Below are 27,133 nucleotides of genomic sequence, written 5' to 3' on the forward strand. Positions count from 1 at the left end.
GCACACAGTTACAGAGCATTCTTGATGTGAAGAATCTGTTTCATCCAGATTTGTTTTCGCGCACTCTACTTTGTTTCGTAAACAGCCGTGATTTCCTTGACAGCGGAAGTTCACATTTAGATGGCGTCCAATGGCGGCCAGAGAGGGGATTGTTTTGGAATGAAAACATGGCAGTAAAGTTTCACTGATGATAGCTTCAGGACGTTAACGTGAACGAATTGAGAACTACATGAAAAAAAATGGCAGCTGTAGTTTCCGATCAATATGTGCCTGCGTTTAACGCCTTTCAGAGTCAGCTGAACACTTTGTGCATCAAAGAATTTCCCTGTGGTTTGGGACCTTGGGTACTGACCAGTTGTTGTTTTTAGATGTGTGTGTTCGTTTATTTGTGTTCGTTTGTTTGTGTGTTAGTTTGTTTGTGTTTATCAGAGGACACACATCTCTCCTTTTATTTTCTTTTGTCCAAATGTTCATAAAATCAAATCGCTTTTCTTTTGTCCAAATGTTCACTAAATCAAAATCACAGCAGTCACTTTTGTCCCCTAAATCTGATCGGTCGGTTCCAATTTCATTATATCTAGTGATGATTATCCTATTTTGCAGTTGCACTTACTTTTTTTTCACTTTCAGAGAGAACCAGATGCCAATTTTCAAAAGCCAAGGAAAATACGCCTAAAATCAATCACAGGAAGGATACACAGACCACCAGTAGATCTTAATTTATCAAGAGGTAATGCATGGTCTTCATTGCTTGTGTTAACTGTGACAGTACCTGTTTATGTTCCAATCTTGCTTCTTGTGCAAAGGGCTAAAAACATTTAATTCAATAATGAACCCATCTCATCTGTATATGATTTTTTTGTTAAACCAGATTTGTCTGTCTGCCTGTCTGAGTGTTGCTCTCTGACTCTTATTTTTTAGAGCAGCTAGGTTATTCAAATGGCAATATTCTTTTGTTTCCGTTTGACCAATTCTCTAATTGTTAAAACAGATTTTTCGAAAGTGGTGGAATGACATCTTTGTCAGTTCTGCATAAAGCACTCACCAGCCTTTTATCTCATCTCACTTTTTTTCTCTCACAGTGTAGCCTAAGATGAGAGGACATCTAAATGATCTTTGGAACTCTCTTAAAGAAGCCCTACATTTGAAATATACTTTCCTGATAGGTACATGGCAGCAATGTTGAAAGACCAAAGAACAATAGCAGATGTCCTTTATTTAACCTCTCCCAAATGCCAACTTAAATCACTGTGTCATCAAAGCCTGGACAAAAGTGCATGCATCGGTTTTTCTAACAACAAAAGCGGTCAGGTGTGCTTAGACACCAAGCCCCAGTCGTGCAACTGACTCTCAAAATGCCTCTGTCTTAATTGCCATCCGTACATCCAATTGTAATGTCAGTTTGGAAAGGTGGATTGGGAGGTGCAGATTACAAGTATTGCGTTAACGTTATCAAGACTAAAGATATACAGCTTTAACCATAAAGAAACTGAAGGTACCGCTCAAACCGTTACAATTTGCTGCAGAACCTGATGCACAGTCAGAGAGAACAGAGGCTCTACAGGAGCTGGTGGCCTCCAAGTTTTCTCCCTGGCATCTGGACTACAGCTGGAGCGATGAAGCCAGGGAGCTGAGAGAAATCGCTGTGAAGTCTCCATGGCTTATCGACACTCAGTTTGTGCTCAATCATTTCCGCACACTCAAGATTGTTGATAAAGGGGTGAGTTTGAGAGAAAAAAGGAGGGGGGTGTCTGTGTGTAGCTGCATTTGTGTGTGTGTGTGTGCAAGAGAGAGAGAGAGAGAGAGAGAGAGAGAGAGAGAGAGAGAGAGAGAGAGAGAGAATGAGAGAGAGAGGGAGAGAGAGAGAGAGAGAGTGAGAGAGAGAGAGAGAGAGAGAGAGAGAGAGAGAGAGAGAGAGCACCTGTGTGGATCTGTGTGGGAACTGTCTTTTGCTCATTTTCAAAGATTCAAATCATCCTTTAGCGTTTCTGCATATATTCCTTTCTACAAAATGCAATTATTCTCCTGCTGTTTCTTTACTTTTGTGTTGTTCTTCTCACTGCTTTAGAACTTCTTTATTTTTTTTGTTAGAGATACAGTGGAACCCCCCTTTTAAGACCCCCCAATTTAAGATTACCTCCCTTTTAAGACCCTGTTTTCTCATTCGTTTTGTTCAAAACCTCTGTAAATTTACATGTACTCCCATTTTAAAACTCCCTCCATTTTAAGACCTGATTTTCTCAGATTTTTGGTGGTCTTAAAAGGGGGGTTCCACTGTACAGTGTAACAGAAGTTGAAAAACAGAAAAAAACCATGTGAGTTTTCTTAACAGGTAACAGAAGTTGATGCAAGACTTCTACAGCTTGAGAACCTCACAGAACTGACGCTGACTGCAAACTTCATCCGTAGGGTCAACTCCAAACACCTGCCTAAGTCACTACAGGTGAGACAGACACAAGGGTGCAAGATGCACGGATGTTTATCACCAACATGTTCAACTTTTCTATTGGGACTAGTGACTCAGCAAAAGTCGCTTGTCTGTCAGAAGTCGATCTTACTTGTCTGTTGGCAAAACTTTGACTGCAAACTAAACTCAAGTAAAAAGCAAACAATAACATAATTGCACGAGTGCAAAAGCCAAAACATAACAAAACATTAAAACAAAAGTTGCAAAGTTGCATGTTTGAAGAGAAATCATACTTTTCCATGGAAGAATTTTAACCCAAAAGACTAAAACAGTACACTGTGCACCAGTAATGCCAGCACACTGTTCACATTTCAAGAGATGTTTTAGTTGTCTGGATTTTTTAACACCCTTGATTGGAGTATCAGAAAATGATTTAGCTGCGCTCATTGCATTGCATTGTACGTGTGGGTAGCAAGGGAGGGGGTGGCATAGTGGTATGTAATTATATTGATGTGCAGTAACCAGGAACGTACAAGTGGAAATAAACTGGGACTATTTCTTGCCACAGGTGCTGGAGTTGTATGCGAACGAGATCAGCGACATATCAGGGCTGTGTGTACGGCCACCACTCTTGCTTCACCTGGGTCTGGGTTACAACTCCATCTGTTTTATTGATGATTACATCACTGGGGACTACTGGTCAGTGTTACAACATACCTTTTTTATGGTTTCCCATAAATCCATTTATGTTCTGAATTTGTTTGTGCTAACAACCCAAGGGAGACAACCACTTCACACAATCATACTATGAAACAAGCCAACACTGTGATTGCGAATGTTGTCGCTGGATCTATGGTATTGCATTTCAGCTTGGAGGCTTAAAAATTCATTAATGAGTTTGCTCATTAAAGTTGTCATTAAAATCGATTTTTCGCAAACAGATTTAAAATTGATTGCATCATATTCTTCATCACATTTTGAATCTAAAAATATATACATATGTCATGTTTACTCTTAAAATGTGATCACAATTAACGAAAATAGATTAATTAGTCTTACGATTAAAATTTAAGAAATCGATCCAAAAATGATTTCATCTTATTCTTTATCATTTCCTGATTCCATAAACATATAGATATGATAGGTTGTATTCAAAACAAGCTCAGAAAGTTAACAAGAATATAGAAAAGCGCGCTTTCCTGCTTAGCACAATACACTACCGCGCTAATCTGGCGTGTCAATATCACTACGTTTTGCACGTGGGAGATGAGCGATTTCCTTCACGCGGGGATTGACGAAGCTGTACTGTCTTGGTGAAAAAATACAGTGCGTTGAGTTTCATCCCGTGAGTTCGACAGCTTGACTAAATGTAGTAATTTCGCCTTACGCGACTTGTATTTTTATTTTTTTTTTATTTCTTTCTTTCATTTTTTCTGTTTTCTTTCTTTCTTTAATTTTATCTGTTGCTTTTTCTCTTTCTTTGTTTATCTGTTGCTTTTTTTCTTTTCTTGTTTTGGTGCACACATGATGAATAGTCTATTTTAACTTCATAATCCAGATGGTGTGTGCTATTTATGATGTAGATTTTAAAAAGGAATTTAATTATGGTGTTTCTGTATGTTCAGATGGTGTAGGTGTGAGACTTTCTCACCCCGAAGAGGCAACGATATAATATTTGTATTTGTTTCCCATTGCCTGTGGTAGAGCACATATGGTTTATACATGTATGGATTGCAGCACTGAAAAAGAATAGATCACCGGTGAACTGCTTTCTTTGTAGCACAATACATGACTTGACAAAAGTAAAACCTCCTGGTGCGGCTGCCCTTAATTGACCTCGAAATTGACTCTGCGAGAACTTCCTGAAGTCTTTTTTCTGAAAATTCAGTGCAAGAGCTTTGTGCAGCAAGCTCCCTGAAGTGAACTTTGCAAAGTCGACTTCACCCAGTTAATGACAGGCTTGAACTATTTCTGTTTGACACAGGCCGGCCTTACTCTCACTCGATCTCAGCAACAACAACCTCACCGATCTCCTTGACATTGTGCGGAAGGTGTACACTCTGCCCAAGCTCCGCAATCTCATCTTGCTGGGAAACCCTCTCTCTGTCAGTGTCAAGCAATATTGGAAGTACATGTATCACAGATAATTTTACAATTCATTGGTGTACATTCACACTCTCACATAGGGCGGGGATGTAGCTCAGTCGGTAGCGCGCTGGATTTGTATCCAGTTGGCCGCTGTCAGCGTGAGTTTGTCCCCACGTTTGGCGAGAGATTTATTTCTCAGAGTCAACTTTGTGTGCAGACTCTCCTCGGTGTCCGAACACCCCCGTGTGTACACGCAAGCACAAGACCAAGTGCGCACGAAAAAGATCCTGTAATCCATGTCAGAGTTCGGTGGGTTATAGAAACACGAAAATACCCAGCATGCTTCCCCCGAAAGCGGCATATGGCTGCCTAAATGACGGGGTAAAAACGGTCATACACGTAAAAGCCGTGGGAGTTTCAACCCATGAACGAACAAACAAACACTCCCACATGTTCTTCTTCTTCTTCTTCTTCTTCTTTGTTCATGGGCTGAAACTCCCACGTTCACTCATGTTTTTGCATGAGTGGGTTTTTACGTGTATGACCGTTTTTACCCTACCATTCAGGCAGCATGTGCTGATTTCGGGGGAACACTCTCACATGTTCAAAGTTTATATCCTGAGGGTCCCAGGGACAAGTTAGATAGCTTTTAGTGAACATTGACATGAACAGTGCCATGTGCCTGTGGTGGTAAGAAAGAACACACAGGAATTTGTTGTGCACTGTAAAATAAAAAGACCAAACAGGCACAAAACACCCAAAAAAGATAAGGAAGACCCCAGTGGTCGAAACGGCGTGCTTTGTTATTCATATCGTCTTCGTCAAACACGTGAGTACAGTATTGTTTGGTCTTTTTATTTCTCGCTCTCATGCGCAGTCGCCATTGTTCTGCTTCTATGCACTGTAAGTTTATACAATTTTGTGTGTGTGGTTTCTCAAGGCAGTAAAAAATGTCACACAGCTCTTCGGTCATGTTTTGAACATTTAAAGCTGTTGAAGTCACACCACTGGTGTTCTTAGTGTGTTTCATTCTATTTGCATTTATTGATGTCATATATAAGTAGAGTGTGTTTACTTTGATGTTGTGTTTTGCAGGATTTCTAACCGTGCACACAAATGACATTATTAATTTTCTGCTGTGCAGTTAATACCTGGCTACCGTGGCTATACGATCGACAGTTTGCAAAAGCTGAGTGTTCTCGATGACATACGTATCTCAGCTGATGACAGACATCACTTCAAAGGCTTGGCCCATAGAAGAGGTTGGTGCATGTTAACAATTATTGTAACAAGATATACTGGGCTGAATATCAGCGAAAGAAAACAAATTCAAGAACACTTTGAATGCATTGAAAATAACCTGTGATTTTGATGTTCTTTTCTGACTTGTTAGCAGAGTTGATAAAACTTGCTGAATGACAGACTTGGGTGGCATTTTTGTGTGATCATTAGACAGAAATGTAAATAGATATGGATTTGTTGTTGCAGGAATTCAAGAGACATTGTTGTTTTTGTTGTTATTTCGGCCTTTAGCCTTCTTAAGCACAAATTTAAAAAAGGACAGAACAGTAGAAATGGTTGAGACTTGGGTTTGTATGACATTGTGTGTAAAACAAGCAGTATTCTAGCTGCTCTCTAAATCTATATCAAGTATCCTGTTCGTGTTTGCTTTGTTTCAGAATACATTCTGGATGAGGCCAAAGTGGCTCTGGAAGTGACATACCTGAAAGGTGTTCCTTTGCCTGAGGAAGTTAAGGTGAGATGTGTGATTGTTGTAGTCTGAGAGCTCACTAGATACAGCACTGGCGTCAGTGCAACCTGCATTTTGCATTTTTGTTTTTGCTTCAGTGCAATCTGCTCTATATACCACTAAATTCACATCAATGAACTTTTATGTTTTATGTTTTATGTGTCGTCCTATACAATTGTTGTTATAATCGTTTACAGGCAGGCAGGTTGTGCTGAAGAAAAATTTCCATTTTTATGTAATATTTTAATGGACAATAAAGTGCTGTTATTGTTATTGTTATTGTTAATTTCCCTCTATGCAATGCATTTTGTGAACGTATACTATTATGTGTTCTCACTTTTAGTTACAGTATCTGTTAAAATGTAGAATTGTTTTGTTAGTTTTTTTAGTTAGTCCGTCTTTGGAGAAAGGGCTGGATGTAAAAAAGCAGACCACTGCTTATAATCTATTACCCTCGTTAAATATAGAATTGTCATTGTCATTGTGATCCTCAGACCATGCATGGGTTTTAATCCAGACTGGATGGGCAGGGGTCAACTTTATGTGCAGACTCAGAAATGGCATCCATGTTGCAACCCTGTGGCACCGCTGTGGCACTTCAAAGACTTCGGTCATTCTGCCAGACGGGCGGGGATGTAGCTCAGTCAGGGCGGGGATGTAGCTCAGTCAGGGCGGGGATGTAGCTCAGTCAGGGCGGGGATGTAGCTCAGTCAGGGCGGGGATGTAGCTCAGTCAGGGCGGGGATGTAGCTCAGTCAGGGCGGGGATGTAGCTCAGTCAGGGCGGGGATGTAGCTCAGTCAGGGCGGGGATGTAGCTCAGTCAGGGCGGGGATGTAGCTCAGTCGGTAGCGCGCTGGATTTGTATCCAGTTGGCCGCTGTCAGCGTGAGTTCGTCCCCACGTTCGGCGAGAGATTTATTTCTCAGAGTCAACTTTGTGTGCAGACTCTCCTCGGTGTCCGAACACCCCCCGTGTGTACACGCAAGCACAAGACCAAGTGCGCACGAAAAAGATCCTGTAATCCATGTCAGAGTTCGGTGGGTTATAGAAACACGAAAATACCCAGCATGCTTCCTCCGAAAGCGGTGTATGGCTGCCTAACTGTGATGTCGTTATGAATCCAGTTCCCAGACGAACAGCCAGAGTATCCGATCATCGAGCGGAACTACTATGTACAGTTCATGTTCCCCGCTGACCTCAGCGCCCACGCCAGTCATCTGCACAACATGACGCACGACGACTTCGATTTGGTCACCGTCACCGACGCTGAACACCACGACGGCATCTCGGATATGGTCAGTAGAGAGCATGTTTTGTTAAAAAAAATTCTTGTTTGTTTCTTTTTTTCCCTTCCATGTTAACAAGCCACTTGTCCCAGCTATGAGACCACCATTTTAATTGACGCCAGGTTGCACCCTCAAATCAGTCTTTTTCTAGCGTCTCTCATCAAAATTGGACCTCAAAGGCACATTTCCGAAGTAGGCGGCCACATTTTTGAAGTGTGTGGCTCATCATGGTGACTATAAGTCCCATTATGATCTGAATTGAAAAACACTAATTATTAGCCAGGATTCAAAATTAAGATCGAGTGTGCTAAAGCACTCTCGTTTTTGCTTGACGCATTCTTCAACATTCAAAGTTTTCATGAGTGGACTTTTACAAATGTGACCATTTTCTACCCGGCCTGTCCTTAAGGCAGCCGTTTTTGTCTTCAGTGGTGGAACATGTGGGGTATTCTCATGTTTCCATGACCCATAAACTCTGACGTAAATCACAGGATCTGTAGCATGCATATTTGAATGTCGGCAGGGGGCTCCAGCCCTTCACGGTCTGGACTCATGTTGACCCAGGAGATCAGAACAATCTGATTCCTCCATTTTCCCCCCAGGAATTGTCAGTAGGATTTTTAATCTGCTTGACTGACTACAGTAGTAAAGCCCCTTTTAAGACCCCATATTTTAAGACTCCCCCCTGAAAAAGTCCACTAAGTTCCCAAATTCTCAACCTTCGTCTGTCCAAGTAGGCAATACCGACATCTCTTTCTCTTCTTCAGCTAGAAACCTCGGCTTCACCATCTCCTCAGACATGACACTCAACAAGCACATCTCCAACATCTGTAGGTCCGCATACTTTGAACTCCGCAAGATCGCAACCATCAGCCATACTCTGTCCGTTCAAACTACAAACACTCTAGTCTGCTCTCTTGTTCTTTCTAAACTTGACTACTGTAACTCTCTTCTCTCTGGCTGTCCACTCTACCTCCTGCACAAACTACAGAAAGTTCAAAATTCTGCAGCACGCCTGATCCTCAAAGCACGAAAATATGATCATGTCACACCACTTCGCCGCACACTCCACTGGTTACCCATCCAAGCCCGCATTGAATACAAACTGTCCACTCTCTGCTTTCACTTCTTCTCTGCCTCGTCTCCTGCTTATTTCTCTGAACTTCTCACTGTATACACTCCTGCTAGACAACTCCGCTCCTCTTCTGATAGCCGCACCCTAGTCATCCCACACACAAAATCAAAAGCATATGGACAACGCACTTTTGCATTTTGCGCATCTACTCAATGGAACTCTCTCCCCTCTCACATTCGCCACTCTCAGTCAGTACAGTCATTCAAGCGAGCACTCAAAACTCACCTCTTCCAGAAACACAGCTCCTAAAGTCGCAACATTTTGCCATCCTGTTCTGTAACGGTTCCATCTCTATTCAGCTTGTTATTTTTGTCTTTTGTTTTAAATTATTATAAATATAATTTTTCACTGCAGTAGTCCTTTAACTTTAACCCTTAGCTGTAAGCTAGATATGCACAGGTCATGTCGGTGCCACATAATGCTGACACACATGTTCCTGTGCATAGTTTATGGACAACGTGTAGTTGGGAAGTTAAGAGTAGAAATAATTAGTATTTAGTGTAGGAGGAGGGTTGGGGGTGGGTGGGGAGGGGGTGGGTATGGTTTACTTTGAGCAGGTTGGTTTCAGTTTTAATATACAATTCTAGAGAATTGTGTATCTTATATTTGAGTCTTTCGTGTTTTAGACATTGATGCATTTAATAGTTTTAACGAGTTGCCTTTTGTTTTATCATTCTGGTGTTTATCTAGATGTGCTGTGTATCTTATAAGAAGTTCTTAAAAGTTCGAAGTTATTTTAGCATATAGGTTTTTTTATGGTCTTAACATGTATTACGTTATCATTAAGATTCATGCTTTGTTAGCACTAAGCAGTTGTTTTAATCAGTCTGGTTTTCTCTTGTTTTCATCTTATGAACATTCTAAATGTTAGACTAACTTATTGTCTTGTACAGAATAACAACTGTGTGAATGGTGCTATACTGAATGAAAGAGTGTGACATGAAGTTCTTGTACATCATTGTAAAGAGTGTGAATGACGTTTTAGTTTAGATGTCAAGCGCTTAGAGCAAGCCTTTTTAACGAAAGTTTTTGATTTAGCACTATATAAATGTTCTTATTATTATTATTATTATTTATAAGTCCTGATGGGCGGGGATGTAGCTCAGTCGGTAGCGCGCTGGATTTGTATCCAGTTGGCCGCTGTCAGCGTGAGTTCGTCCCCACGTTCGGCGAGAGATTTATTTCTCAGAGTCAACTTTGTGTGCAGACTCTCCTCAGTGTCCGAACACCCCCGTGTCTACACGCAAGCACAAGACCAAGTGCACACGAAAAATATCCTGTAATCCATGTCAGAGTTCGATGGGTTATAGAAACACAAAAATACCCAGCATGCTTCCATGCTTCCTCCGAAAGCGGCGTATGGCTGCCTAAATGGCGGGGTAAAAACGGTCATACACGTAAAAGCCATGGGAGTTTCAGCCCATGAACGAACAAAAACAAAAAAATAAATAAAAATAAGACCTGATTTTCTCAAATTTGCGGAGGTCTTAAAAGGGGGGGTCCACTGTACTGGTTATTTCTCATTTACAGCAACTATAGCGGATATGATTGGGGAATACGCTAACAGTTTGAATCCTGGATCTTCCACGTAGAAAGCAAAGGCACTACCACTGCTGAAACATTAACGTTTTTCTTATTTTTGTGTGTGTTCATTTGCAGCAGTCAGCTAGACTGGAAGCTGGTTCAGCACAGTCCGGCAGCCAGCCAGAGAAGAACGTATTCTTCAACCAGCATCCTGAGACAAAAGTGCTGGAGGGTCTCACTCTGCCACTCATTGAAGAAACTGGTGAGATTCCTCAGCTTTTGATTCAGTTCCCTCCTGCAAAATATATACTGTTTGACAAAAACTGAGTTGACCATGCAGATAATTCAACCCGATTGAAGCTGCATGTACATGTAGCTGCCAGCGTTTTGCGTATAATGAATCCTATGACGGGCGCAGTTGCGTGTTGGTAAGACGTCGGCCTCGTAATCGGGAGGTCGTGAGTTCAAATCTCGGTCGCTGCCGCCTGGTGAGTTAAGAGTGGAGATTTTTCCGATCTCCCAGGTCAACTTATGTGCAGACCTGCTAGTGACTTAACCGCCTTCGTGTGTACACGCAAGCACAAGACCAAGTGTGCACGGAAAAGGTCCTGTAATCCATGTCGGAGTTCAGTGGGTTATGGAAACACGAAAATACCCAGCATGCCTACTCAACGAAAGCGGAGTGAAGCTGACTATGCTCACAAAGTATATAGTGTGGGGAACCCAAATGGGCAAAACGAGCTCACACGTAACCAGAAAATTCTGGAACGCTGAAGAAGAAAGAAGAAGAATCCTATCAGTTAAGTTTTGAGAGTATAAAATAAAATTGTGACCTTGGCTTTTCAGAGGAACCACCAAGAACAGCCAGGGCCGTGGGGACACAGGGAGGTCAAGGTGGGGTCTTCAAGGACAAAAGCGAAACACCAGTGGAAACCAAACCCAAGATCCCTCTCAGTCCCATCACCTCAGTAGCCAAGCCCTGGGCAGAGGACATTGAACTGGAATGGAAAGCAGAGGTCACCAGATTTGACCTGACAGTTCTCAGAGACTTCTTCAAGCAGGGAATGGACTTCTCTATCGTGGAGAAGATGGTGAGACGAACAGTCATTCACATTTTTCAAGAAAACAAAATCTGCAATGGTCCCACCAAATCATTGCATTTTTTTTCTGACCCAAAACTAAAGGTTGTACAGTGGAACCCCCCTTTTAAGACCTAAAAACATCTGACAAAATCAGGTCTTAAATAGGAGGGAGTCTTAAACTGGGGGTATATTAACAGAGGTAAAGAATAGAAAGTATAAGAAAACAGGGTCTTAAAAGGGAGGGGGTCTTAAATCGGGGGTTCCACTGTACAGTCAACCCTGTTCTGGAGACCACCTCTCAACAACAACCACCTGCCCGTTGCGGCCAGCCCAAAGAATCCCCACTGAGTTTTATTTCTATATAATTTGCCTATCTGAAGGGACCACCTATCTATAACAATCTCTTTTTTGGGGGTCCATGGAGTGGTCTTTATAGTCAGGTTCGACTGTACAGCAATCTCTTGTTATCTCCTTCTCTGTGCTCATTTATTTTTTTTAAATTTTATTTACGAGAATTTATATCGCGCACATATCTCACCACACAAGGCGAATCAAGGCGCATGTTACCTATTAATGCCGTGTGAGATCGAATTTTTTACACAATATATCACGCATTCACATCGACCAGCAAACCTCAAGCCTATTAGAGCGAGCATTCACCTTTCACGGCCTTTATTCCAAGTCACACGGGTATTTGATGGACATTTTTATCTATGCCTATACAATTTTGCCAGGAAAGACCCTTTTGTCAATCGTGGGATCTTTAACGTGCACACCCCAATGTAGTGTACACGATTTACCAACATTATATATCACAGTGGTACCTGAGATGCAAGGACACCAACATGATCAACAATGCATTATTGTTTTTGAAGTACAGTGGTACCTGTGATGTGTGACCCCTCTGATGAGAGGACAACTCCCAGTGAAGGACACCTGCAGTTCCTCTGTCTATCATTTTGGCCGAAATATACGTCGGGAACACTTTTGGCTGGTCCAAAGGGTGCTGGTCTAAAGGGTGTCCTTTCATGACAGGTATACCAGTGAACTTCTTAAGCCTTGTTTTCACTACACATAAATTAGTACACATATTTCCCATATGTTTCAGGTTCTATGCTACCCAAAAGAAGAAGAAGAAAATGTTGAAACACCCACTGGGTCCAAGAAAGGCAAGGATGGAGGCAAGGACAAAACAGATGCCAAGGGCAAGGTCAGAAAATTAGATCAAGGTCAAAATATAACCTTGACCTTTCACCCACAAAAACCTCTCTCACTAGTCTGATCCATATTTCGGTTGTTTTTTGATTGAATAGATATGGGTGCACTTGGGGACTAAAACACATTTTTGTTACACCTGCACATATCATTTACCTAGTGTTGTTTCTTGTGTCAAACACTTTCTGTTCAACTTAAAAAGTTCGGCAGTTTGGAGCACATGTTTTGAGGGTGGAGAAACAGGTACGTATACTATCTGATAACACATGTGACGGTTTAAGATGACATAACAGACTCCCAACAATAATTCTCCTCAATTTTTCCATGTATCCAGAAAGGTGCAGAGCCTGCTAAAAAGGATAAGAAAGATGCTGGTAAAAATGCTGGTAAAAACGCCGGCAAAGACACGAAGAAAGTGAGAATAGCAACGGCTTCTTTAAGGAGCAAGTTTGGTTACGGACATTTTGTTTTTGCATCTTGCGGTAGTTTTGGGTTTCGTTTTATTTTTGTTTCTGTTTTGGTAAATTCGTGTTGTGTTCTGTTTTGTTGCTCTTGTGAATGGCATAATGCTTTATCCTAATCTACCACTGGGAATACAAATTTTGCTCCCCTCATCAGAAGAATATATCAATAGCGCTTAGTACAACTTCTTTGCACTGACTGTGAAAGACTGTTTTTGTGTGTTTTTTTACAATTGTTTAAATACTTTTATTCAGTGTTACAGCTTTTTTTTCAGATGAATAATGAGATTAACAATAACAATGATAGCTTAGTGTAGATTTAACAAATAAAAAATAATAATAACTTGCCCTTTAGCCGAGGAATTAGAAAGGCATTAACATTCATTTGTATAATTGACATAGTCTGTTATAATGGACATAAACTTTGATTTTCACCTATCCCTGAGCATGATAATTGCTTTAAAAATAATCCGCTTTAGCCTTCTCTCATGAATCCCTTGGAATTTGCTCTTGTGGGGCAGGGAGGGATGAGTATTTTTCCATGGCTAGAAACTTACTGAGCATGTGCGTGTGTATGCTAGATTAAATATTGTAATTTACAGTGAGAAAAAATAATGTTTGTAATTGATGTTTTCTCCTTGAAAATCAATCACGGGATATTTGGTACAGACATATGTAATATGTTATATGTAACGATCATGTTTTTCACATAAGCATGCAATATGTAACGACCATGTTTTTCACATAAGCATGCAATATGTAACGACCATGTTTTTCACATAATCATTCAATATGTAACAACCATGTTTTTCACATAATAATTCAATATATAACGACCATGTTTTTCACATAATCATTCAAAATGTAATGACCATGTTTTTCACATAATCATGCAATAAGTAACGACCATGCGTTTCACATAATCATGCAATAAGTAACGACCATGCTTTTTACATAATCATGCAATAAGTAACAACCATGTTTTTCACATAATCATGCAATAAGTAACAACCATGCGTTTCACTTAAGCATGCAATAAGTAACGACCATGCTTTTTACATAATCATGCAATATGTAACGACCATGCTTTTCACATAATCATGCAATAAGTAACGACCATGCTTTTTACATAATCATGCAATATGTAACGACCATGCTTTTCACATAATCATGCAATAAGTAACGACCATGCTTTTCATATAAGCATGCAATAAGTAACGACCATGTTTTCCACATAATTGTGCAACATGTAACGACCAAGCTGTGTCCTCAGGGCAAAGACGACAAGGGGAAGAAGAAGAAGAAGGGAGAGGAGCAAGAGTTGCGACGAGAAGCGCCACAGCTCACCACCCTTGCCATGTTCCACATCCCATTGGCCGAGTTTCTGGAAGGGGAGTTTGATTATACCAACGTCTTCACGAAAGGGGGTGTGGAGATTACTCCCAGCACAGCCAGAAGTATTACCTCCGCTGACCAGAAAAAGGTGAGAATTTGGTTATTTTGTGGTGATATTTGTGAAAGGGGGATCATATGTGGGGGGTAGGGAGGGGGGAGGGGGGGAGGGGTTATAAAAGGGACTGCTGTCACCAAAGCTGTGTGGTGGTCATCATGTTCTGAGCAGATTTTGTAGAAAAAAGTGAGAATGATATAATACATGTAAAGCATAGAAGGGAAAGTGTCAAAAGAACATTCTATCTATCACTCTCTTCCCCATACATGCAGGGTAATGCATATTGTTAAGTCAATTCGAAGTTGGTCTGGTCATTTTCAAAGAGAGTTGGACACTTGTATGTGTAAATGTGCCAAAAGGGAGAAAACTTCTTGTTCAAATCAAAGCGTTGAGAATCCAACGAGCTTACACACGACTATTTTTAACATTGTGAAACCATGAAAGGGTGATATTTATAGTGCTAATTTTAGGGGGACAGGATGGTGGGATAAACTGGTGATAATCCCCCCCCCCCCCCCCCCCCCCGACTCATATTTCTCTTTGTAAATTTATTCTCTGTACGATTGCGTGAATCTGTCGTTTCAACGTCTTCACCGTTCACACTGTACACTGCGGACATGCCTTCATTATCTACACTCACCTCTGACTCTTATCACACTGTTTATTTATCTATAAAGAACCCAAGTTCACAGCGAAAGTCTCAGGGCTTGGAAACATGAATACACTCATGCAGGAAAAAAAAGAAAAAAAAGGGTAGCGCCGTACAGTATGGCAGCTCGCTCTCCCCAGTGAGAAAGCAGCCGATTTTCCATCAGGATAACCTCACAGAACTATAGGAAATCTTATCCTTGTCCTTATTTCCATATTTGTGACCCTCCACCACGAAATGAGTCACAATATGTCACCTCGCCGGTTCTGCGCTAGGCTTAATATAAGTCCGGGGAGTGTCTGGTAACAGTGTGAGGGTCACCTTAGTCACAGGCTTATAACTCAAACAGTTTTCGCTCTTTTCTAAAACGGTTTTCACCACTGGATAGAGCATAAACAACTCTTTAGGAAAATGTAAAAATATGAAAATCATGCAAAGGTGACATGCGACTCATTCCGTGGTGGAGGGTCACAATTGTGCAATTTGTGACTTGTGTGTAACGTTGCATGGTGTTTGGGGCTGGGTTTTTTTCTGGTTTGATTCACCTGCATGGATTCTGAAGCAAAAGTGTGAATGAGAATGATCGTTGGGCTGATACCCCAGTCATTCACTCTGTCCACTTTGCACAACAGACTAAGGCAGGAAAGGGGAAGAAAGGGGAAACACCTGATAAAAAGGACAAGGTATTTCAGTTGTAGCTGTTATTTCAGTTGTAGCTGTTATTTTTGTTATAGCTAACAGGTCCAGTTTCAAGTCGGTGTATCACCATGCAGTATTCGCACGTATAACCAGCTGGTCTTTGTACAGAGAATGTACAGGAATCAAAATTCCTCAACTGTCTCGTGTGGTACCTGCGGTCTTTGAATATTGGGCTTTAAATTGCTTTATTGGGATCATTACAAAATCAGTACTTTTTTTTATGTACTGACTTCTTTAAACTGTAAATGTCATGCCTTGGATCCCTAATGCAGTCAGATGGATCAGTTTTTTTTTAATTCTGTGAAGATCAGTGAAGATTATGGAATTTACATGTTGATTGAAGTCAATTATAAGTGATGACAATCAGTATTTGGGTCAGGTATTATGAGCTGGTACAGGTGATGCACCGACAGAAATTGTTCCGATATTATTAATATTATTCTTTTTCTTGATGAAAAGGAAGGCCTTGGTATTCTGCATGTGGTAAATAACTCTCAAATTTCTCTCATTTCAAACACCTTGCATAATAAAATTGACAAAATGAATGTGAAATTCTTTAACCATGTACTCATTAGCTGTGGTTGAGTATATATCGCTCAAAATTCCTTGATTATAAAACAGGATTAAGTTAAGCACAGAATTAAATCAACCATGCATTCAGTGTATTTTTCACCAAGGTTTTTCTTGTCATTTTTCTTGTATGAATTCTAACTTTTCTCTTTGAATGAAATTGCTTACAGGTTGAGACATTTTGTCTTCTTAGATTAGAGAGTTTGCATGGTTTTGATAACACAAGATGTCATTACTTGTTTGTTTTTATGTTACTCCTTTTCCTCAGAAGAAAATGTCAACAAAAGTATGTTATTTTCATAATGACCCGCTTTATGTGCTTGCATACGTTGGTTTGAAATTGTCGTAAATTTAAATATAAAGTGTTCATTTATGATGAAACGTTTTTTGTAGATAGAGAACAATTTCATTTATTATTTGTAAATCATTAGTCTGTCGTGATTTTCTTTCAAGATCTTATAGATCTTGACATCCGTTTTGCTGAAGCTGAACATAGGAAATTTCTTATTCTTTGAAAATGTTATACGATATCTCATCATAGAGTAGATTAGAATTAACTCTAGTAGTAGTCTGTTTAAGGTACAATGATTCCTTTTTATTATAGATCAGAAATATTTACACGTTTTTTAACAGGGAAGTTAATAACAAATGACAAAACTGTTGTGCAAACGTTTTGCAACGTTTTGATTGTTGAGAAAGTGCGTTAAATTGATGAAGTCTGTTCATCAATTGTAGGGGGAAAATGTAAGTATGTAAATTTGGTTGAAATTCATTTGAACTGTGTGAACTGAAGGAAGAAAGAAAATGGGAAAGAATATTTTTTGGAAATGCATGACTGTGACTTTCAAATCACCCACCCCTCGATCCACAAGGGGTGAGAAATAGCTCAGTCGGTAGCGGCGCTGGCTTCAAAACCAGTTGTCGCTATTGGCATGGGTATGATCCCCACGTTCGGCGAGGGATTTATTTCCCAGAGTCAACTTTGTGCAGACTCTCCTCCGTGTCCGAACATCCCTGTGTGCACGCATGCGCACGATAAAGAACCCAAGTTCACAGCGAAAGTCTCAGGGCTTGGAAACATGAATACATGCATGCAAGAAAAGAAAAAAAGAAAAAAAGAAAGGGTAGCGCTGTATACTGTATGGCAGCTCGCTTTCTCCAGTGAGAGAGCAGACCGAATTTCCATGAAGGTAACCTCCCAGGACGACATGAAATCTTAACCTTATCCTCATCCTTAAGATGTACCTCTTGATTTGCGCAGAAGCAAATGAGTGCATGTTTCTGGCATATTGCATGTATTTTATTTACCTCTTTTGTCTTGTGAATGGCATGTGTTGTGCATGAAGAAGTGTTAAATGTCTCCTAGTTTACTAGTTTTTTTTACCTCTGGCGTATGAAGGCTTGAACAAATGGGCAGGCCATTCCTCCTTTTGATTAATTGATGATTTGTTTTCATTGGTTGATTGATACATTTTGTTTTTACATGGTTTAATAATTTGATTGTGCATGTGTGTGTCTGTGTCTGTTTTGATATTTTGTATTAATATTATTAAATGGTTTTGGTGTCATTGGCGATTGAAATGTTTTGGATAACAGGAGTGGGATGCTCGGTGGTTGGGAGGAATTAAAGCTTACGTTCACAAAGAAAATGACGTCTTTGATAGTTTGAATGATTTTCTCTTTCAATGATTTGGTTTTTCAGTTGTTAATTTCTGTTTCTATATTTATCTACATTATAGATAACAAAGAATTGAAGCTATCTTTTTTCAGGTTCTGTCTGCCGAAATATGTAGAATTTCCTGCATGTGTCATTACCTGCTATTCCGACTTGGTCGTGTGACAGACGTTTTCTTCCACACGAGATTACGTTGATTGTCTAACGAAGCCGTCAGGCTGAGTTAGACATCAGCTAATCGAGTGTGGAAGAAAACTCTGTCACACGACCAAGTCGGAATAGCATTTATGTCTCACAGCTTCAACAGAGGAGAGAACAAACACGTTTTGCGTACTCAAGCTTGACAAACCTAAACACAGGAGCAGCCATTGTGGAGAGATCTACTTTTTGACGGAAATGACCAAACAACTATGAATGACGTCTCGGTATATGTGAATGACGTCACAGTCATCGTCACAGTCTGTATCTTTTGAAGCATCGCATTCTTCATGACGTCTTTCTGTGTCTGCATCCGCGAAATGTTTGTTCTTTCCGGGATCTTTGTCATCTATGTTCAGAACTCTGTCCTTCCAGTTTCAGACTAACAGGCCTCCTGAGTGAGCCACTTTCCAAGGGCAGCTAAATTCGCGTATGGAAACAGTACTGTCGTCTGGGATGCCGTTTTCAGTATTCTCAGCGTTGAAGAATTTGTAAAGAGAAGAAACGATAACAGCAGGAGAAATACAAGTCATGTGTGCGTTTTGGAGGGACGATTTCGAGTTTGAATCCGTTCTTGCACATGCTCCAATGCGGCGTGTAACATACAATCTTGCACACGTTTGCTTTAGTAGTGGCAAAGAAGGAAAGCGTGTGACATTACCCGCTATTACGAGCTAGTCGTGTGACAGAGAGTTTTCTTGCACACGAGACTGTAGATGTTTCACGACGGCTTTAGCCGGAGTGAAACAGCAGCAGTCGAGTGTGCAAGAACACTCTCTGTCACACGACTAGCTCGTAATGGCGATTATGTCTCACAGCTTCAACAGAGGAGAGAACAAACACGTTTTGCGTACTCACGCTTGATAAACCTAAACACAGGAGCAGCCATTGTGGAGAGATCTACTTTTTGACGAAAGTGAACGAACAACTATGAATGACGTCTCGGTATATGTGAATGACGTCACAGTCATCGTCACAGTCTGTATCTTTTGAAGCATTCCATTCTTCATGACGTCTTTCTGTGTCTGCATCCGCGAAATGTTTGTTCTTTCCGGGGTCTTTGTCATCTATGTTCAGAACTCTGTCCTTCTAGTTTCAGACTAACAGGCCTCCTGAGCGAGCCACTTTCCAAGGGAAGCTAAACTCGCGTATGGAAACAGTACTGTAGTCTGGGATGCCGTTTTCAGTATTCTCAGCGTTGAAGAATTTGTAAAGAGAAGACACGACAACAGCAGGAGAAATAAAAGTCGTGTGTGCATTTTGGGGCTTTTGGAGGGACGATTTCGAGTTTGAATCCGTTCTTGCACATGCTCCAAAGCGTGTAACATACAATCTTGCACACGTTTGCTTTAGTAGTGGCAAAGAAGGAAAGCGTGTGACATTACAGTATCCTATACATGTGTTTGGGTGGCCGAGTGGACGGGGTGGCCCATATGGACGGGGTGGCCGAGTGGTAACGCACTTGCGCTCGGAAGCGAGAGGTTGCGAGTTCGACCCTGGGTCGGGGCGTTAGCAATTTTCTCCCCCCTTTCCTAACCTAGGTGGTGGGTTCAAGTGCTAGTCTTTCGGATGAGACGAAAAACCGAGGTCCCTTCGTGTACACTACATTGGGGTGTGCACGTTAAAGATCCCACGATTGACAAAAGGGTCTTTCCTGGCAAAATTGTATAGGCATAGATAAAAATGTCCACCAAAATACCCGTGTGACTTGGAATCATAGGCCGTGAAAAGTAGGATATGCGCCGAAATGGCTGCGATCTGCTGGCCGATGAGAATGCGTGATGTATTGTGTAAAAAATTCCATCTCACACGGCATAAATAAATCCCTGCGCCTTGAATATGTGCGCGATATAAATTGCATAATATTAAAATAAAAAAATAAAAAAATAAATCCCTGCGCTTAGAACTGTATCCACGGAATACGCGCGATATAAGCCTCATATTGATTGATTGATTGATTGATACATGTGTTACCTTTCAATATATTGTGTCCATGTTTATGCTGTACCTACATAGTTATAGTGTGTATCCCAAAAGAATTTGAGGCATATTATTAAACATTTTTCAGAGCATTCAAGAATGGTAGTAAATATAATTTATGTGGAAAAATGATAAAATCATAAAATTATTTATTTCTAAACGATATACAGGTGGCCAAGGTATTTTAGAGTGAACAAAGTTTACCGCATAGAGTTTCCTTCTTCCTTCTTTACTGATTCTGAGTCTAGCTATCCCCAGAATTGGCATCATAATTATTTGTATATGTAGTTTAAGTCAGCTAGATTACTTCACACACTATGTGCTTTTACCTATAGTTTTACAATGTTACCGTTCTTTTTTCATCGCCAACATTATACAAAAATCCTATTTTAAAAATGATGGAGTCTTCAAATGGGGGTAAAACTACAGAAGTTATGATCAGAAAGTCTGATGGTCCTCAATAACTCTCACTTGCTCTGTTACACATGTTGTATGCATTTTAGAGAGCTTACCTCCCTTTGTTTATGGGATCAGTATGTAATTGAAGTGTTGAATGCTGCGAGCAGGACAAGGAGAAAGACAAGAAAAAGGATCCCCCACCTCGCGGCAAGGGCAAAGATGACAAGAAAGGTCAGTCCACTAGATTTCTGCTAATACAAGAATTATGGTGTTACAGACCACAGTGGAACCCCTCCTTTAAGTCCTAAAAAACCCAAGACATTGAGGCCTTAAAAAGGAGGGAGTCTTAAAACGGGGGTATATTTACAGAGGTTATGAACAGAAAGTCTGAGAAAACAGGGTCTTAAAAAAGAGAATGTCTTAAATTGGGAGGTCTTAACACTTTCGCGACGGGACACTGATAAATCAGTAACTGCGCTGACACGCCCATGGACGGGACGCGCATTTTTCAGTATCAGTCATACAAGGTACAAGACTCGTGATTGCTTCCCGGTTTTTGAAGATTGCAATAAATTGAGTTGTTTCCCTTGATACACGTGGTTTTCTCTTCCGGCTTGATCAAATTAGTGCAGATTTGCGTGGTGTTTTCGAACAAAAAAAATGAATCGAAGGCGAGCCTTGTCACGGGAGGAGATTCTCCGGATGTTGGATCTTGAGGATCCTGTAGATCATGATACATCGTGTCGTTTTAGCCTCAAGAAAGCGATAATAGCAGTGATATTGAGGAAGAAACAGTCCCGTTGTTGCTAGTACGAGTCGGCAAACTACACGTGGTAGGGGGTGATACTGCTAGACGAACATGTATCTCGGAATCGTGCAGGAGCTATGGGGGCGTGGCAGCACTGATAACAATGGATGGCTGGAGCCTTCAAATCCTTTTGGAATTGTTCATAGGTGTACAGTTGGTACTTTGTTGTGAAAATGTGACTTATATTCAATATGGATTACCAAGACATCATTTGGTGAGTGTTACAGTTTTGTTTCATTTGAGTCAGGATGCTGTGAGTGAATGCGTGATTTGCTTGTTTTTTTCTTTGTACTGTCTCCTTATTTCTGTGTACAATGTTAACAATATTTCAGCTAATTCATAGGTTTTACACCTTGTTTGGTTATAACATTATTTATAATACTTTCTGTTAAAAAATAACTTTTAAAAAAAGCAGTGGAAAATAAAACACACACAAAAAAACATTAAAAAACACAAATTATCCCCCTTTCACCCCCCTTTGCTAAAACAAATCGCGTGACAAACGTATAAATAGCACGACTGAACTGGGCATCCATTTTTGAATTAGTACACAAAATTTGGTGGTGATTGGACTTAATTCAAGCTTGCTAGACAAATTTCTTTACAGTTACTGATTTTTGGGAAGTTTCTTGGTGGCAAGCTTGGGCAGGCAGGACGTTAACGCCGTGGCAGTGCTAGTCACAATAGTCTTAAAAAGGAGGTTCCACTGTACTCGGATTATGGTGTTACCGGCCATTGGTTGGTTGGTTGGCCTTTGACTCCGAAGAAGACTTTTTGCATTCTGCAGCTTATCGATGCACTGGGAGGTGGCTCTGCAAGCCTTGTCTGGAGGCGCAGAGTCTGGAACAATGGGGGCACTGGAAGTCTGTTGGGCACAAAAAATCTGTAGTGGTGACTACCGGAGTTACGCTGTGGAAGTCAGTTGTGGTCACTGCCAGAGTTGCACTGTGGCGTCGCTTTCTTGCGGTGACAGTTAAGTTTCTGACAACAGGCCTCCTCAAAGTCAGTAGAGGCATTACGGGCAGTGTGAGACTAATACATCCAATGCTGGAATATCATTTGCTAATACAAGAAGTTCAGAGGGTGGAAGGATTGAATTCTCTCAATTTTGTTTTCCGCTATGCCTGTGAATAAAAATGGCGCTGGGAGGGGGGAGGGTTAGAAAAATGTATGAGTAGCTAGGACAATTGAGACAGGAACTGAGAGATAAAAGCAAGAGGTAGAGACGATGGAATGAATGCCTTTTGATTTGAGGTATAATCCTCTCTTTGGAAGGACATCAGATTACAGGTAAAAACCTGGTACACAAAAATCCTTTTTTGAGCAGCAATCTTTTCGTTTTTGTTTAGAACCATTGCTATCTATCTACCGTACTTTCCGGGTGACAAGGCGCTTCGTTATCTAAGACGCACCCCCTTCTTTTTAAAAAAAATTGTAATCCAGTCACCCATTGGACGCAGGGGGCCGATAGGGCGCACCAAAATTGAAAAAATATACCGGTAGTGAAGAATGAAAATAAGCCGGCGAGATCAAAGCCAGGTCCATTGTTTATAGACAGGACCTTCTTCCCAGGGGTCAATGACCCAGTTTTTGCCATGAGAGGTGGTTCCTGTCATATCTGAGAGAGGAAACACTTCCTGCTTCGGGGTCAGTGACCGGTCAGTGACCGAGTTTAACAGAGTCGAACTCTGTGTGTGCGGCGAGATCAAAGACATTGTGATAGCTGGGTGGCCTTGTTTATAGACACGACCTTCTTCCCAGGGGTCAATGACCCAGTTTTTGCCATGAGAGGTGGTTCCCCTGTCATATCTGAGAGAGGAAACACTTCCTGCACCGGGGTCAGTGACCGGTCAGTGACCGACTTTAACTGAGTGAAAATATGTGTGCTCTGTGTGTGCGGCCAGATCAAAGGCAGGGCAGTACCTAGTAGCTGAAACATGCATTATCACAAGTTGTTTGACTGGTACTCAAGCGGTCTCTTTGATTTTTTTCGTATTTCATACACGGATTAGGTGCTTCGTTATACAAGACGCAGGGGTCGAACTCGAGGAAAAAAGTCGCGCCTTATGACCCGGAAAGTACGGTAATTAACGTTTTATTTGCTGTGCGTTTGTGTTTGATGATAAAGGAGGGAAAGATGACAAGAAGGGAAAGAAAGGAGCACATGCCCAAGCGCCTGAAGACGGAGACGAAACGCCCCCACCTCCCCCACCCCTGGAAGTGCAGGTGGCAGTGCGTCTCCACCACTGGACCACAGCCTTGGATTCTTTGAAAGAGGAGGAGAGAAACAGAAATGGAATCGAACAGTAATATTGACACAACAAAATCAGTCAACAGATGCAGATTCTTGCGTTAGATGTAAATGTTGCCATTCTTCAGTTCACCAGTTGATTGTATTTGGGGGAAAATCCAAGTTTAACAGGCTCTTTCAAAGGGACAGTGCAGGGTCACAGCATTGCTGAAGCAACGATTTATCTTTTTGTCTCAGATTACGATATAAACAGTCAAAAGCTTTACACAACTTTCTCACAGATGCCTTCACATACCTTTACTAGTATTGCCAGCCAAACGAAACGGTATGCGGTTTGCCAGTTCGTATCTCCTGTAATGTAAGTAATTTTTCCCGTGAACACGTTCTGGGGCTCAAGGCTGTGTGCGGTATGTCAAAATAGACCAGCATACCATTTTTTTACAATTTTCTTACGTCATCACACACAATGTCTTGACGTAAAGTACCCAAAACAAAAAGAATTCTCCCTCTCTCCGAGACTAATAGACTTCCATGTAGGCTTTTGATGTCATTATTTATGCGGGATTTGATGTGCGCCTGGTCGAGGACGACCCATACCTGCCCGGATGCAGTCCAAAATTAATGCGTACAAAATTTGCAGTTTTTGACTCTTTGCATTCTTTCTTTCTTTCTTTATTTGGTGTTTAACGTCGTTTTCAACCGTTCAAGGTTAACTCTTTGCATGAAAGTCAATGAAACTTGGTATTTTTTCAAACGGATAGCTGCCTGAGGCATGACTGAAAGCCCTAGGGGCTCCGTGCACCTGGAGTTGACAGGTCCAGTAACTTTAAATGAGGTGAAAGAATGTTGGTTTCTTATCATTTTGCTGTCTGTTCTGAGAATGTTTATTATGTCTTCCATTTGCATTCATCAGTGTCTGTTTTTGTTTCTTTTCAGTTGTGATCCACATCTTATTCTAGTCTCTCATTTTCAGTATCTTTTTATACACTGCTGTCCAGCCTGAAGTTTTTTTTCTCATCAATTCTTTGTTAAAACTTATATTCTGGTGCATTTTGTTTTATTTCAAATGATTTTTTTTTTTTAACTCTATCCGTTTTATGTTTACCAAGTCATGTATGCAACAGAAAATTCCTTTTTTGAATAACTGAACAACCTCTTTGCACCTTTGTTCTTTTTATGGAAATCCAATAAATGTCTAATCTGTATGAATCTGCCAGAAATCAGCAGAATAATTATTACATTTTGAGTGTCCTAAACATCATCCTTCTCTTAATAATAATAATAATAATAAATGAGCATTTATATAGCGCAACATCATAACTTTACAATTATGCTCTTTGCGCTTGACACATTTAAAATTAAAACAGTTATACAAGCATTTACATCTACATTCATAGTTAACAACGCTTAATTAAAAGCATACACCATCAAACATACATTACAACAACAAAAAACAAAAAAAAACAAAAAAGTTGTGGCTTTAAGTGGGGATACATGTAGCATCATATTAGGGTAGAGATAAATCATAAAGACACAGACAGACAGACAGACAGACACACACACGCACATAGAGGCTTGCCCTTTCACCCACTATGCTGTCAGGCAAACAATATATATTACATGTATGTGTATAGCTCACAGCATTTTTGTAGTTTATAATGTAACAGACAATTTGTGCACTGTTTTGGCTCTTTGTTGCTATGCATAGCTGCCAACCTTCTGAAGTCAAAATCCAGGGGCCAGGGGGACCGTTTAGTCTTGAATATGAGCAGGGATAAGTTGTAAAATTCGGGAGATTCCCGGAAAATCCGGGAGGGTTGGCAGCTATGGTTGTGTATAAGATATTTTATCAAGAAACTTAACATTACCAAAAAAACTGTGATAGTTTATATGCCGTCCACATTTGAGAAGTGTACTTCCACATGTTGTATTTACAGGCTTAAATATGTACTTTTCTTCTTTTCAAGCATTGCGTTTCATGTTTAACGTTACTTTTTTGTCACCACTGGCACACTGTGATACTTTTTGAATGCTCACAGTCATCAACAATATTGTACATTATTTACATTAGCGTTTTTCTCATGCTAAGACTGTATATTTTGCACGTTACCAAGGTTTATATGTACACAAAAAAAAACTTGAAAAAACGGCAATGACCAGACCAGCAATATTCTGTCCTAAAACCACAACATTTTTATGTTTTTTAATGCTGGTTAAGAAATGTGAAGTAAAGCATTTAAGCAATGACTGTGCATTTGTGCATGTGTGTGTGTGTGCTTGTGTGTGTGTGTGCTTGTGTGTGTGCTTGTGTTTGTGCAATGCATTGTGTACCTGTGTGTGTGCTTGTGTGTCTGTGCAATGCATTGTACAATTATGTACCTGTGTGTGTGCTTGTGTGTCTGTGCAATGCATTGTGTGTGTGTGTGTCAATGTGTGCTTGTGTCTGTTCTGTGCAATGTATTGTGTACCTGTGTGTGTGTGTGTTTGAAAACAATACAGTATTTGTGCATAATTAATACAATGTGAGTTTCAGAGAGAGAGAGTGTGAGAGAGAGTATACAGTATTTGATGACATGACTTCCCACACAGCCTCATACACTGTAATCGCAACCAGCATTCATATCTATGACTAAAACACACACTTTGCATTTTGTTAAAAGTTTTCTGTTAAAAGTATACTGTACAATTTCTTGCAAGGTAGAAAAAGACATCTTGCATACAATATGACTGAGACAAAGAAAGAATTCCTGCAAAACATGAACAACATATGCTGGAGGGTCACATATTCCATCATAAACGTAGAAGGACATGACAAAGAAAGAACTCAACTGATTCACCATTTCATCATAGTGGATGAAAAGGGTTATACATGTATCAACATGAATTCATTTTTTTTTCATGAAAGTAGATGAAAAGGATAATACCAACATGAATTTCACCATTTCATGAAAGTGGACTAAAAAGGTAAAACCAAGACAAAATTCAAACCTTCTCATTTCAATGTCAAAAGCACCAATACAGTGAAAACCTGAATGCTAACAGTTCAAACTTGTCTTCAACCTCTGCTGAACACTTATATCTCAAGTTAATAAAACTGTACCACTAGGTCTCAAAGACAAAAATAATTTGACAGGGAAATATCCATGTATCAACGCTGAAACATCATTCTATTTGTAATTAAACAGAAAAATACACATATTCCATGCTGAATATTTGCACATAAACAATCATACCCAATAAAACCAAGTTGATACAGTGAGACGAATTAATGAATAAATTAGATTAATACACAGGTATCAAATGCAGAAGACATCCTTCTCCTCATTAAATCAAGTCCGTTCCGTCTCTGAGACAAATCCCCCCCTCCCCCCTCCCACAACTGTACAGGCAACATATTCAATAATCTATGAAATACAAAACTTAAACAATGATTCTATTCTTCTTCTTCTTCTTTGTTCATGGGCTTAGACTCCCACGTTCACTCATGGTTTTTTTAGCACGAGTGGA

At 40.4% G+C, this 27,133-nt stretch overlaps 1 protein-coding gene across 4 annotated transcripts; it reads left to right on the forward strand.

Annotated features, from left to right (window-relative positions):
- Nucleotides 1–69: 69 nt before the first annotated feature.
- Nucleotides 70–25,873, forward strand: LOC138976147 (leucine-rich repeat-containing protein 43-like). 4 transcript variants are annotated; one of them, XM_070348976.1, is made up of 17 exons: nt 70–344; nt 631–730; nt 1,527–1,720; nt 2,333–2,443; nt 2,976–3,106; nt 4,392–4,512; nt 5,640–5,757; nt 6,175–6,251; nt 7,369–7,539; nt 10,325–10,451; nt 11,036–11,280; nt 12,380–12,481; nt 12,821–12,901; nt 14,221–14,430; nt 15,679–15,729; nt 20,735–20,798; nt 23,504–25,873. In XM_070348976.1, exons 1-17 carry the CDS (start codon nt 240–242, stop codon nt 23,683–23,685), a joined length of 2,190 nt encoding a protein of 729 aa, XP_070205077.1. In that variant the 5' UTR covers nt 70–239; the 3' UTR covers nt 23,686–25,873. The 4 variants fall into 4 exon arrangements, with proteins under 4 accessions (XP_070205077.1, XP_070205078.1, XP_070205079.1 ...); XM_070348977.1 differs by having other exon boundaries at nt 10,328–10,451; XM_070348978.1 differs by lacking the exon at nt 15,679–15,729.
- The last annotated feature ends 1,260 nt before the right edge of the window (nt 25,874–27,133 follow it).

This window comes from Littorina saxatilis, linkage group LG9, assembly GCF_037325665.1.
Source record: "Littorina saxatilis isolate snail1 linkage group LG9, US_GU_Lsax_2.0, whole genome shotgun sequence".
NCBI classification, from domain to species: domain Eukaryota; kingdom Metazoa; phylum Mollusca; class Gastropoda; order Littorinimorpha; family Littorinidae; genus Littorina; species Littorina saxatilis.